Genomic DNA, 12,747 nt, shown 5'->3' on the forward strand with positions numbered 1-12,747 from the left:
CCCGTGACCCCATTCCCGGTACCCCCATTCCCGGATCCCCATTCCCGGATCCCCATTCCCGTGACCCCCATTTCCAGACCCCCGTTCCCGTGACCCCATTCCCGGACCCCCATTCCCGGCCTGTCCCGTCCCCGCCCCCCTCACTCCGCGCCCTCCCGCCACCAGGGGGCGCGGCCCCCTGCCCGCCCGCTCTGCGCACGCCCAGCACCGCCCCGGCCCCGCCCCTGCGCATGCGCACCGCGCTCGGGCAGTCGTTCTGCGGAAGAAGAAGATGGCGGCGCGCTCAGTGTGCCGGGCGGGCAGCGCGGCCGGGCGGGCGCTGCTGTGGGGCCCGCGCCCCTCCGTGAGTCACCGCGCCCCGCGGGGGCGGCGCGGGGGAGAGCCCGGCCGGGCCGCGGGTGGCCCCGCAGTGCGGAGTGGCTGCCGGGCCCCGCCTGTGCCCCCGCCGGGAAGGTCATAGGGACGCGGCGGACTGTGCGGGCCGGGCGGCGGTGGCTGTGGGAGCCCCCGGGCCCCGGAGCGGGGCCGGCCAGGCGGGGAGCAGCGGCGGCTGTCACTGTCACCCAGTGCGAGGCTTGCCACCGAGCCGCTGTCTGCTCTCTGCCCCGGTACTGGGGTGCGACCGCTTCGTGCGGCTTTTCCCTCTTCGAACCTCTGAGTTCCCGGCCCTGCTGAGGAGAACAGTCTGTTAGTAGTGATGACAGCCTTTATTTTTACAGGCAGCTTTATCGACTTTGACAAGGAAGCGAGGTGCTGCCACCTATGCCCAGACACTCCAGAATATCCCTGAGACCCAGGTCACCACCCTGGAGAACGGCCTCCGTGTAGCCTCAGAGGAGTCCAATCAGCCAACCTGCACGGTAAGTTTAGCATAAGTCAGGGGCTTATTTGAAACAATCAGTCTTGCCTAGCCTGCAGCTGGTCTTCCAAAAGGGACAGACCCCTGTCTGAACTAGCGCTTTTGACAGACCCCACTGTTTCTGTTTGTGAACAGGTGGGATTAATATAGCAGCAGGAGGCCCAGACTGATGTTGTACTATCTTTAGACAAGTTTTCATGTTCTACAAATTTGCTCAGCCTTTTGTATGAGCAGTAAGTGATCAGTAAAAGTTATCTCTCTGGCAAGACCAGATGTGGTGAAGCTTCAAGAGAATAAGCCAAAATATGTGCAGGGAACAGTTGCTAGTTTGTTTTTATTTCGGTCCTTGTAGTGTAATGTCTGTGGAGCAGACTTCTTGTCGCTGCTGTTGTGTTTGTGTCATTAGGATGCTGGTTGTTTTCTTCTCTGATGTTGGTGCTGGCTGGTTTTGCTGCCAGGTGGGTGTGTGGATCGAGGCTGGGAGCCGCTATGAAGACCCGAAGACCAACGGTGCTGCTTTCTTTGTGGAGCACATGGCCTTGAAGGTGAGGATGTGTGCTAGGTCTGCACAGAGCTGCCTTGAATATTCTGTCCAGACACTGGCCTCTCGTTTTGGAGGCTGTGGCTGTTGAAAGAGGGTGTAAATCAGGTCATCTGAGTCCTAGAGTCTTTGCACACAGTATAAAAATAAGTCAAAAAAGGTATCTAGCCTATGTGGTGCTTATTGGTTGAATGTGCAGCAACTTGCAAGTATGCATGAATTTAAAATAACTCTTATTTACTATTTGCTGATTTTTCCTCTTAAAGGAAAAAATGTTGTAATTAAAAAGTGTGGCACACATAGTATGTTATATGTTATGAAGCATCTTTCCTCAGGTTAGCACAGAGAGTTCAAAGCAACATTTGTTGCCATTTTTTTTACTTTGCTTTTCCTACTGGTCCAGCAAAGTTCAGAGACTGCAATTCTTGTTTTTCAAATTATGCAGGTGCCTGCTGAACAGGGCAGAAGACATCTAAGCCTGGGACTTGTTGGCTCAAGTTCAACCTGTGCCTTCATAGGCAATTACAGCATCTGGCTAGCTCCTTAAGAGATGGGCCCTGTATTAGAAATAGTCTTCTGCTTCTGTGTTGTCTTCTTCTGTATGTTACTGCTTGGATAGCTGGAAACCTGTTTATTTTTGGTTTGGGCTTGTTGTTGGTTTACTTCTAGGGATGTGCTGTTCAAACACTGTTGTCTCAGCATAGGTTGTCTCCTTCCCTGCTGAGTTTGTGTTGGTTAGTGGTGATGACAGCCTTTATTTTTTCAGGCAGCTTTATTGTGTTTCAATAAACACAAGCTTTATTGACAGTTTGTGTTGGTCTTTCAAAATACACTTCAGACATCCTTTATCTAGAGGAAATAAACCAAGTATTAAATCTCTTGTGCACCTGCCCTTGGTTTTTTTATGAATCACAAGACAGTGTTTATTGTTAGTTTCATTGCTTTAATCCTGACCTAAAGGGAAGTTTGTTCTTTTCATTGCTGAGTTTATCTGGTTTCCTTTAGGGCACAAAGAAGCGTCCTGGCTCAGCCTTTGAGAAGGAAGTGGAGAGTCTGGGAGCTCACCTGAACGGGTACACATCCCGTGAGCAAACTGCCTTCTACATAAAAGCCTTGTCCAAGGACATGCCCAAAGGTAGGATGGCCAGGGGCAAAGTCTGATTGGGAGGTTAAGTAAGTGCATGTGCTTCTGTTTCTCACCCCCAAGCATATTTTCTATCAGCAGACCAGGGACTGAAGTTGAAGCTGAGCAGTAAATTGGAGGTTCTGGTTGGTAGTTGAAGGAGAGCAGTGCAGTGATGTGGTGCTTCAAGGCTGTGTGTTCATGTGTCCCTAAACCAAGAGTTCCAGTTATGTCAGGCTGCACTGCCTTGCCAGGAGAGAAGATGGGAGGGATTCACTGCTTTGTGGTTGTTTGATGGAGCTTAGCAACTGAGGTCAGCAAGAGCTGCTATGTGAGGAGCCCTCAGTGCAGCTCTTGCAGGTGCTCCTCGTGCTCTGTACTGCCACGTGCTGCCTTCTCTGGGTCGGTTTTGGGCAGAGGCAGCGATTTGAATAGGGGCCTTACTCTAGACATGGTCAGTGCTGTAGGCATCACAAACTCTCTGTGAGGATTCAGTGTGTATTTGGAAGAGAACCTACTGACATACTTCACCTTCTGCAGATGTCGCCTGCACTCTGCTGGTGAGGGTGCCTGGCAAGCTGATTTGGAGACTTCTTGCTAAACCAGTGTTGTTTGTTCCTCCCAGATGCTTTGGGAATGGGTAGCACTCAGCTCTGTTATGTTGCATGCCCTCCCCCAACATGGTTTTTGCTCATGCCTTTGTGTTTCCTTTCAGCAGCGCTGGGTAGCAGTCAGTCAGTGGGATGCTAACGTAGGAATTGTGTTGCAGTTGTAGAGCTTCTGAGTGACCTTGTGCAGAACTGTGCACTGGAGGATTCTCAGATTGAGAAGGAGCGTGGCGTCATCCTTCAGGAGTTGAAGGAAATGGACAGCAACCTGGCAGATGTCACCTTTGATTACCTTCATGCCACTGCTTACCAGGGGACTTCACTGGCCCACACCGTTGAAGGGACCACAGATAACATCAAGTGAGCAGCAGGCTGGTTGTGGTGCACAGCCTAGGGGTGCAGTCTGGGGTGCACGACTGCTGCTTCCTGGGTGTGATGACTGCACAGTGTGTGACATGGAGGAGATCTGAGCCCATGGGCTTCTCCTTGTGCCCTGACTGTGTTTTCCCCATTGGCACTGGTGAAAGTAATGCTGCACGCATTCCTTAGAACCACCCCATGCAAGCCCTTCCTGAGGCTGGAAGGGCCAGGTTGAACCTTCTCCCATACTTCTTAGTTTGTTAGAAATTAGAGAGCTAGGGGTGCTAATTAAAGCAGGGCCTTGTGTTAGCTCAGTGACTGGGTTCAGTACTCTCCAGTCTCTGTTGAAGTCTATCTTGAACTCTCCATCTTGGCTGCTGGTTCCTGTTCTTTGTGTTCTAGAATTAGAGCGCAGGGCAAACATAGTACACAGTGCAGTCTTGCTTCTAAAAAGCTTTGTTACCCTGCAGCAAAGACAATCATTGCTGTCTCTGCACTGTGAACTTGCTTCTTCTAAGCCTCTCATTTCTCCAGAGTTGGAGATGCTGACATTCTGGGTCTCTGTGTTCTTTCCAGGAGGCTGACTCGAGGAGATCTGGCTTCATATATTGATACTCACTTCAAGGCGCCTCGTATGGTCCTGGCAGCTGCTGGCGGTGAGTTCTAGATCCTTGTAATCCTGGGAAGCCTGGGTATTTTCAAGCATGTGATCAGACTTGTCTCACATCACTAATGTAAAATCAGATAATTTTGTTAAATTAGGCTGTTTTAAGACTGAAGATCTCTCTCTTTATCATTGCCAGGTATTTCCCACAGAGAACTAGTAGATGCAGCTAAGCAGCACTTCGCTGGGTTGCCTTTTACATCCAAGGGGGATTCTGTGCCTGCCCTCAAGCGCTGTCGCTTCACAGGGAGTGAGGTAAATTTGTTTTGGCCCCATCAAAACAAGCAGCTGTTGCCCAGCTGTGGAATGAATGTGAAAGCAATTAGAGCTGCTTCTCAGTGGAAAAGTCTGTTCATGTGTGTCAGAGAAGCTGATGATGCACCGTCTTGGTAGTGCTCCCATGTTCTCTTCTTGGGGATTATTGCCACGTGTTGGGTTTTAAATGGGACCCAAACCCATTAGGAGTGTGAGGCTGTTGCTCCTATGATCTGCTGCAAAACTCACATCAGAACAGCTGGTTTTTGTTCAGTTCTGCCTGGGATTCTTTTATTTCACTGGAATGACATCAAGTGCCCCAGTTTGTCAGCCTGGCATCGCAGCAGGCTGCAGACAGATCGCAGTGTTGATGCAGTTCTCCCCCACTCTTTGATGATTTTCCAGATCCGTGCCAGAGATGATGGTCTGCCCCTTGCCCATATTGCTCTTGCTGTGGAGGGGCCAGGATGGGCTGATCCAGACAACGTGGTCCTCAATGTGGCTAATGCTATCATAGGGCGCTACGACCGCACTTTTGGAGGGGGGAAGGTAAGAGTCTTGGGAATGCAACAGGGAGAGCCTGGAGCCTTTTCATGTGAAGCATTATGGAGAATGTGCTTTTTTATTATGGTGGATGTGCTTTAGGAGAGGCTGTTGTGGTTAGCTTCCAACTGTGAAGGGCTCAGGAGTCTGGAAAGTAGAATAGAAGTGTAATCGAGGCTAATCCAGGACAGTTCTTGAGAGGTGATGCTGGCAAATGAACTGAACCTTTTGTGGAAGAGGTATAGCTGGTGAATTCACAGCAGCTTGTTCCCACCCTCACAACTAACCATTCGGTGGGGGTGGTGATGGAAGCAGGACAGAATACTCTACAGTCTCATGATGCAAGCTTGTCTTGCCGCTGCAGAGCAAATGGAACTTGTTTAAAACCTCAGTATTGCATCCATTATTGTCTGAAATCTGTCTGGCCTGTATATCTGTGCTAACCCCTGCTGCTGGGAGACCTTGTCCTTCTCATTTTTTTCCACTCCTGCGGTGGTGTGCATACCAGCTTTTCATCTGCAGCTGGGAAAGGAAGTGGTTCTGCTGGATGTACTCCTAGGCCATTGTCTGTGGCTTTTCCAGCAGTGATTCTCATCTGTTGACCACATGAAGTCTCTAAATTAAGCTCTCCTTCAGCAAAGTGTTTTGCTCTGTCTTGTCTATGGTCTTTGTGAAAACAGCTCAGTGGGAAAGAATTTGAGCTGTAAGGAAGCTGAAATGAAATGGCTGACAGCATCTCCTTATTTACAGAATCAGTCTAGCAAGCTGGCTACGCTTGCTGTGGAACATAATCTCTGCCACAGTTTTGAGCCATTCAACACCTGCTACTCTGACACCGGCCTCTTCGGTTTCCATTTTGTTTCTGATCCTCTGTCCATAGATGATATGATGTTTTGTGCTCAGGGAGAGTGGTAAGTACAACTTTGGCACAAGCTGCTGTTCAAGATCTGAGCCTCTTGTAGGAGACTGAGCTGCTGGGAGAGCATATTAAGTTTACAGAGAACTGTGTCTCTTTATGAACTTCTTGGTAACTTGCATTCGGGTTAAGTGATCCTGTAAGTGGTTTCTGTAAATCTCTAAGAATGTGGCTTTTGAGGAGCTGTTTTAGTCCCTTAGGGCTCCTCTGGTCTTTTGTTCATGCTTTCAAGTATTAGCACCGAGGCTTTGGGGCTTTTTATATACAAGTGAGATCATTCCTTAGACAAGGCTTTCCTAGGTGCCCAAGAGATTTATCTCCATTGTCTTGTTAAGCCTGAGCAAAGCAGGCAGAGTTCCTGCTGCTCAGGCTCTTGTCTTGTGGCTGATGAATGACCTGCTGCTGGAATCGTGCCAGTGCTTGGGAGCCTTCTGGCTGTCCATCTTATTGTGTCCATGAGCCAGTTCAAGGCTACATCAGAGCTACAAACCATTCTGTGTGGAGCAGGTGGAGTGAGCCCCAAAGAGACGTGGCCCATTGGCAGGAGAAGAAGGGATGTAGCAGCTGGAGTCCAGACAGACTGCGGAGCTGTCTTGTTCTTTCAGCATCAGTTTCCATAGCAGCTTGCCATGCGTGGGAATGGCTGACACGCCTTCCCTCCTGTGATAGGGCAATGCACAGCACGTGCTGCTGTGCCTGCTGGGCAAGCCAGAGCCAGCACCAGGGCTGCTGAACCTCTGAGTGTAACTCAGCATGTATCCTGCTGGCTGAATCCCCTGCCTGTGTGCTGGAGCTCTTGCCTCCTGCTGCTCTGTGGAGATCCAGGATGAATGTCAGCCTGCAAGACAAACAGTGTTGATAACAGCTTATTTTTGAGGAGACTGAGGAAAGGGAGGAATTCACGTTCTGTCTGAGCAGACAAATATCTTTAAGAGTTTTCATCATCTTCCATGTCTTCTCCAGGATGCGTTTGTGCACCAGTACCACAGAGTCAGAAGTGAACAGAGCCAAGAACTATCTCAGAAATGCCATGGTGGCTCAGCTGGATGGTATGTTCTGGTTGATGGATTGACCACTGGATTTACCACTTTCAGAGGATTTCTGCTTGAGGTTCTCCTGGGGAGCAGGACCTGTGCTAAAGATTGCGGTTCTGCTGGCAGGCACTGGGCAAAACTTCCTTTTCCTGCTCCATGCTCTTCCTGCCATGTTGTCAAAGCCACTGACCCCAACCTTCTGTGCTCCCAGGAGTGACATACTGCTGGTGACCTAAGAACTGAGACCCTCAAACTGGTCTGCCTTGGCTCTAACACTTTGTAGACAAGTAAAGAAATCTGTGTATCAAGTAGCTCCTGCTGGAGCTGCATAGAGTGGGAATTAGGACTGTGCTTTGTTAGCAGAGGGTTTAATGCTTAGACTTTCTACTCTGTGCTTTGGCTGATGATCAGGCTGTCAATTCTGGAAGGCTTCTTGGTGCACTGACCATGCAATATCTTCAACTTCCAGGTACCACACGAGTGTGTGAGAATATTGGAAGCCATCTCTTGCACTACGGACGCCGTATCCCTCTGGAAGAGTGGGATGCCAGGATTTCTGTAGGTATCCATTTGTTTTGGCTGGTATACCCAAGCATGATTGGTGTCAGTGTTGTCTGGCCTTAGTCTGCTGCAGTAACATGTGGCTTATTTATCCCTTAATCAGACTGCCTGGAGTCAGTCCAGTGGTTATCCTGCTGACACTGATGTAACTGTCAGAATCTCTGGCTTAGACACAGTGTATCCTGTGTCCCTGTGATTGGATTCAGTCCGTCCCAAAAAGAGGGAATACAATTGCGTTTAGCAGCGCAACCTGAAATTCCTGTAACAGTTTTGCTAGTGGTGTCCCACACCTAGTTTGTGGAATTTCTGCAGCCACTCTATTCCTTAGAAGACTTCTGATCTTGGACTTGCCTTCTGTACCCACAGGAGAAAGCACTGTGTAGGGAGGTTAGCCATCCTTGCAGGCAGAGCTGGGCAGTTGGTGCAGATGGCCGCAAGGGTCTGATTGTATCTTTTAATGATCTTGAAATGTAATGGCAACAGTTAGTTGCAACTTTGTGAAGTATAGATCTACTGGAAGTGTAATTAATTGCCTGTTTGATCTTTTTTAGGCGGTTGACGCAAAAATGGTGAGAGATGTGTGCAGTAAATACATCTATGACAAATGCCCGGCAATTGCAGCAGTTGGTGAGTAGTAGGTGACAATCAGTACACACTTAATAAGCAAGGCACGGCTGAGAGCTTAGTGGAAGTGTTACAGGCAATCCTCATGTGTCTGTCCTGACTCGTTAAGCCACTCTGGTTCTTCACTGATACCCTCCTGCCTCTGCACATGAGGTGTGCCAAGGCACATTTGCTACTAGATCAGACTTGCAGGTGATGGAGATGCAGTGGCAGTGAGCTGCTGGCTGTCCTCCCATCTCTGCCTGCTGTGGAGCTGTGACTAAGGCAGGGAGTCCTGTAGCTGGGTGCGGGCCCAGCACGTCTGCCAGGTGTCCTTACCCTGGGGTCAGGGTGGTTTATGTAAGGGAAGTGAAGGGACCTGATTCTCCTGTGCTGCTCTGGCATGTCTGTCTGGCCAAGGACAAATTCCTTTCGGAAAACCTGCCTAAGCAGCTCAGCTCTGCTGCCTCCTTCCTGTGTGTTGAGAATTCCCCTCCTCCTTGCAGCTGTTTCCTCTGGCCTTCAAAGTGGAGCAGGCTGGAAAAGGGAGACAGTGTTTGAGCAGGAAGTTGAACTGTTGAAATGACTTGGTGGTTCCCTGTATTTGATACCTGTATGGGAGCTGTACTGAGCATTGTGGGGCACTGTGAGAAAACACCTTATTCTGTCAGGAGCTGGTATCTGCTAGTTTTCCTGATGCAGATTTGAGCTGTAGTTGCCTGGTTTTGTGCAGAGCTGCTGTGGATTGCAGGCACAGGCTGCTCTGCCACCATCTGCCTTAAAGACCATAAGAAACTGCACAGGGATTTTTAACTATGTGTCAAAGTAACTTTGCTCCTGTTCACTCAGGTCCCATTGAGCAGCTCTTGGATTACAACCGCCTCCGCAGTTCCATGTACTGGGTCCGTCTCTAGGATGTGTTGCCTGCAGATTGGAAATAATGAAGCTGTGGACCGTGCCAGGTTCCCTCTGGCTCTGAACGTCTTGGGCACCACGGGCAAGCTGAGTCCATTCAAAGCAGCTGTCTTCTCTGTGTTAAATGTATAAAAATAAATACATCCTATGTGGAGTTGGTTCTGCTGGTAGTCAACTATTCTTCCTGGGTGGGGTGTATAGACAGTGTTAATCTTGACAAACTGGGGAGATGGGATGTGAGGAGCTGGAGCTGTTGATAGGCAAACATCTGTCCAGAAGGGCTTTGTTATAACAACCCATAGGTTTCTATATGGTGATGTGTTACCTCTCATTTTAAGCTTCCTGGTTATCTGTAAACCAGCTCAGTAATAAGCAGAGATTATTGTGTAGTGGTGGTGTTGGACTACACATTCTTTTACTCTCCACGCAGTCAGGCTCAGCAAAGCAATAACTGAGAACCTTCTTACAGTAGGCCTGTACCCATAAGATCATCTTTAGGTCTGAGTAGTTGGAAGAGCTACCCAGCCCTGCCTTTTTGGTGTTAAACTGGTTGTTGCTCTGTTGTCTTGCCTCTGGGAAGTTAGAGCATGAAACAGAAAGCTGAGCAAGGGGGATGGAGAAAAGTTTCCCACCAGGTGGCACTAGCCTGTCACAGCTACCGTTGGAAGCTGCAAGGTGTTCCTATTTGATTTTTCTCTTTGGGATAAATGTCTCTGAGGTTCTCATTTAATTTCCAGGTTCTGCCCTGACAAGGGAGATTTAAAAATAGTGTAGAAGTTTCTCAGAGTTAGTCATTACACTTGAGACTAATCCAGTGTACTAAATAATTTGTGCTGAATCTGGATTCTTGATCAGAGAGTCAGTGTGTCTGAGCCCATTGCATATACTAGGCAAGTTTGAAACTGTTAAATGCTCTTGATGCAATTTGGGTTTAACTATTGTCACAAGCTCTGGCTTGTTACAAGTACACTGAGGGCTGAATAACTAAACAAGCTAACTTGTGCCTCCAGCCTTGTGGAACCAGTAAATGGTTCTCTCTTGGTTTTGTGACTGCAATCAGACTGTAATCCTTTTTTATCTTCCATTGCTATATATTTTCCCCTCTTGGTTAATTTTCGAAAGTGTTATGCAGCTGGTGAGAAATACAAGGAAAGAGATCCTTGCTTAGCATTTCCTACAAGTTTTCTTCTTTGGAGGTATCTCTTTGGGAATGTATGTTTTCCTTGAGTAATTAATTCCTCAGGCTCTTCTCTACTAGTTTATTCTAGGAGCACATTCAAACCCCTCAGCAACAGATGCTTTCCAAGTTGCTCTGTTTTTCTGGAAAAGCAGTTGGCTGTGCTGAGCCTTGCTTCCGGCACTTCAGCAAGGACCAACTCCTGACCAAAGGCTGCAGCTCTGCTAGACTGCCTGGCTTATGCAGCCTTAAATGGATTTTGTAGATGCTTTTTCTTTGTAGAACTCCAATCTCCGCTGATCTGGATGAGGAGCCATGCCCTGGTGAGTGGTACTGGATGCAGAGGATTGTTGGGTGCCTGTTAAGAGTTAAGGCTGAGCTGTGCCCAGGATGTTGGCACTTTCAGGCTGCAGTTGTGGTGGCACTGTGCCTTGTAGTGCCTGTTATGTTTGTGTGCTGTGGCAGTCTATGCCTCCAGAAACATGAGCATCTCACCAGCTCCGAGGATTGAGAGGTTTGCCATATTATTTTTTCCTTGGTAAACAACAATTGGGGATGTAAAAGGTGGGAAAGGGAAGCCCATTCAGGAATCAAGTGTTCCTGCTTGGCAAAGACACCCATGCTCTGAGCCTTATCAGGGGTTTGGGAAGTGTAACCTGGAATTGGTGCAGAGTCATTAAGCATTTGGCAGCCGAATGCTTTGATACTGGAGGAACTGAAGCTCTAATCTCATTGGCAGGTCTCTTGCTCTTGGAGCTGTATGGGGGTGTTTCTGTTCCTCCACCAGAGTATCCAAACTGGAAAATGTCTGGCATGACAGAAGTGTCCTATCTCAGCTTTTCCTGAACCTTGAAAAAGAGATCTTTTGCTGGACCTCTCCCCCTCCCCTCCCCTTCCCTCCCCGCAGTTTCCGCTGCCCAGTGAAGGACAGTGCCAGAGGATGGAGTTGGAACCATCCCTAGAAGCATCCCAAGTTCACTGTAACTGGAGATGGCCTGGGTGACCTAATAAATCTGTTTCCTGGCTCCATGGACAATGCAGGATTGTTCAGTGGGGCTCTTTGACCAGTTAAGTTTTCAATGGCTTAAGTGTTTTATTTTGCTACTTGGAAGGTTACTTGGGATCCCATTAGTCCATGCTGATAAATTTAGCCTGGTATATGGATTGGCCTTTGCTCCCTCCCCTTCTACATGGTCTTATCCTCTCCAGATTAAGTCCCCTCTTTCAAACTGTTGTGTTTGCTTTTACTCCATGACACCTTGGCATTCCATCTGTTGGCTGCTAAAGGAGAGGATTTGGAAAGGAGGATACTGTGCATTGCTGTGTGCACCCTGTGCAAGGCTCTGCAGTTTCCTGCACAGCACTTCAGTGGCTTGTCTCCACTACACAGAGCTATTCCAGGAATGTAAATCTAGTGGTGAAAATGGTGAGCCCTCACTAGAGCCCTGTGCTGAGTGCTCCATGTTGTCCTGGTCTCTGCAGGGAGAGCTGCTGGTACCCCCAGTGCAGGGCTGCCGGGCCCAGCAGATGTACAGGGTGGATCTGCCTGTGGAGCAGGCAGCCCCTTTGATATGTGAGATGCTTGTTTGTGATTCGGGTGCTTGCCAAGAGAGGGGCCACAGCAGGCAATTGTCAAGAGTTGCCTCACCTGAGCTAATTACCCACCCTGGAAAGTACAGTTGATACTCATCATGGGTGCTGAGCCAAGCCTGTCCTGGGGAAGCAGGGAGCTGCAGGGAGTCTTTCACAGAAATGAGAGGCTTGGAGCTGTGCCACTCCTTGGTGCCAGAGAGCTTTTGGGAGGAGAGCCCACAGCCCTCTGGGCCTGCTTCTCTACCTGCTGTCCTGCCAAGGCTGGTGAAAAATGGCAGTGGGAACCATAGGTGAGTGGGGTTTAGAAGGCAGGGCAGCAGCGCAGCTCTGTAGTCTTGTGTTGCTGGAGCCTTGCTGTGCTCAGACCCCTGGTGCAGGGATTGACTGAGGTGTTAGCTCCTGGTCACAGCCATGCCTTCTCCCCCATCCAGCCCCTGTCTAGTGTGGTTTGCTCAGGAAAGGGATGGATTCTCCCTGTGATGAAGTGTCACTCAGGGGGGCTGCAGGACTGCCAGGCTGAGGGAGGTACCTGGTGCTTTGTAGTCCTGACCTGCACTTGACTGCTGAGACTCTCACCAGGAGAGAGGAACAGTGAGCAGTAGTATCTGGACACATATCCAGCAATCCTGTTTCCTATTTGGGAAAGGAAATGCCTCGTGTAAAGCTTTAGTGTATTCATTGCATGGAAAAGCAGTGGACAAAAGGCCCATCCAGGCCTGACTGCCAGCAACAGCCATCCCAGGCTGCCGTGAGGCACGAGGCATGGTGGCAGGAGCTGCCTTTGTCTGCACTGGTGTGCCTGGAAGGGGTGAGCTGCAGCCCTGAACACCCTCATTAAAAGCTGCTTTACCCCACGCGCCATCCAAAGAGGTTGAATGGTTCTCACTTTTCCATGCAAATCTCTGCTTTCCTGTCTTTTCCCCTTATACATTTTCCTTCCTTGAGGCTGTGAGGTTTTTAATAGGGCTGTCAGGCTGAGGTCTGGCTTTTTTGTA

General features: G+C 49.2%; 1 protein-coding gene across 1 annotated transcript; it reads left to right on the forward strand.

Moving 5' to 3' along the window:
• Nucleotides 1-227: 227 nt before the first annotated feature.
• LOC132332320 (cytochrome b-c1 complex subunit 1, mitochondrial) lies at nt 228-9,136 on the forward strand. The gene is made up of 13 exons (XM_059856499.1): nt 228-343; nt 720-860; nt 1,318-1,404; nt 2,406-2,535; nt 3,293-3,491; nt 4,068-4,147; nt 4,295-4,410; nt 4,816-4,959; nt 5,704-5,864; nt 6,833-6,918; nt 7,373-7,461; nt 8,016-8,091; nt 8,917-9,136. The coding sequence occupies exons 1-13, from the start codon at nt 272-274 to the stop codon at nt 8,979-8,981; spliced, it is 1,446 nt and encodes a 481-aa protein (XP_059712482.1). The 5' UTR covers nt 228-271; the 3' UTR covers nt 8,982-9,136.
• Nucleotides 9,137-12,747: the final 3,611 nt, after the last annotated feature.

This window comes from Haemorhous mexicanus, chromosome 11 (genome assembly GCF_027477595.1).
Source record: "Haemorhous mexicanus isolate bHaeMex1 chromosome 11, bHaeMex1.pri, whole genome shotgun sequence".
NCBI lineage: Eukaryota > Metazoa > Chordata > Aves > Passeriformes > Fringillidae > Haemorhous > Haemorhous mexicanus.

Coding starts and splice junctions, on each gene's coding strand:
- LOC132332320 (XM_059856499.1), top strand. CDS start 272: ATGGCGGCGCGCTCAGTGTGCCGGGCGGGCAGCGCGGCCGGGCGGGCG. Junction 2,536..3,292: donor GTCCAAGGACATGCCCAAAG/GTAGGATGGCCA, acceptor ATTGTGTTGCAG/TTGTAGAGCTTCTGAGTGAC. Junction 6,919..7,372: donor CATGGTGGCTCAGCTGGATG/GTATGTTCTGGT, acceptor TTCAACTTCCAG/GTACCACACGAGTGTGTGAG.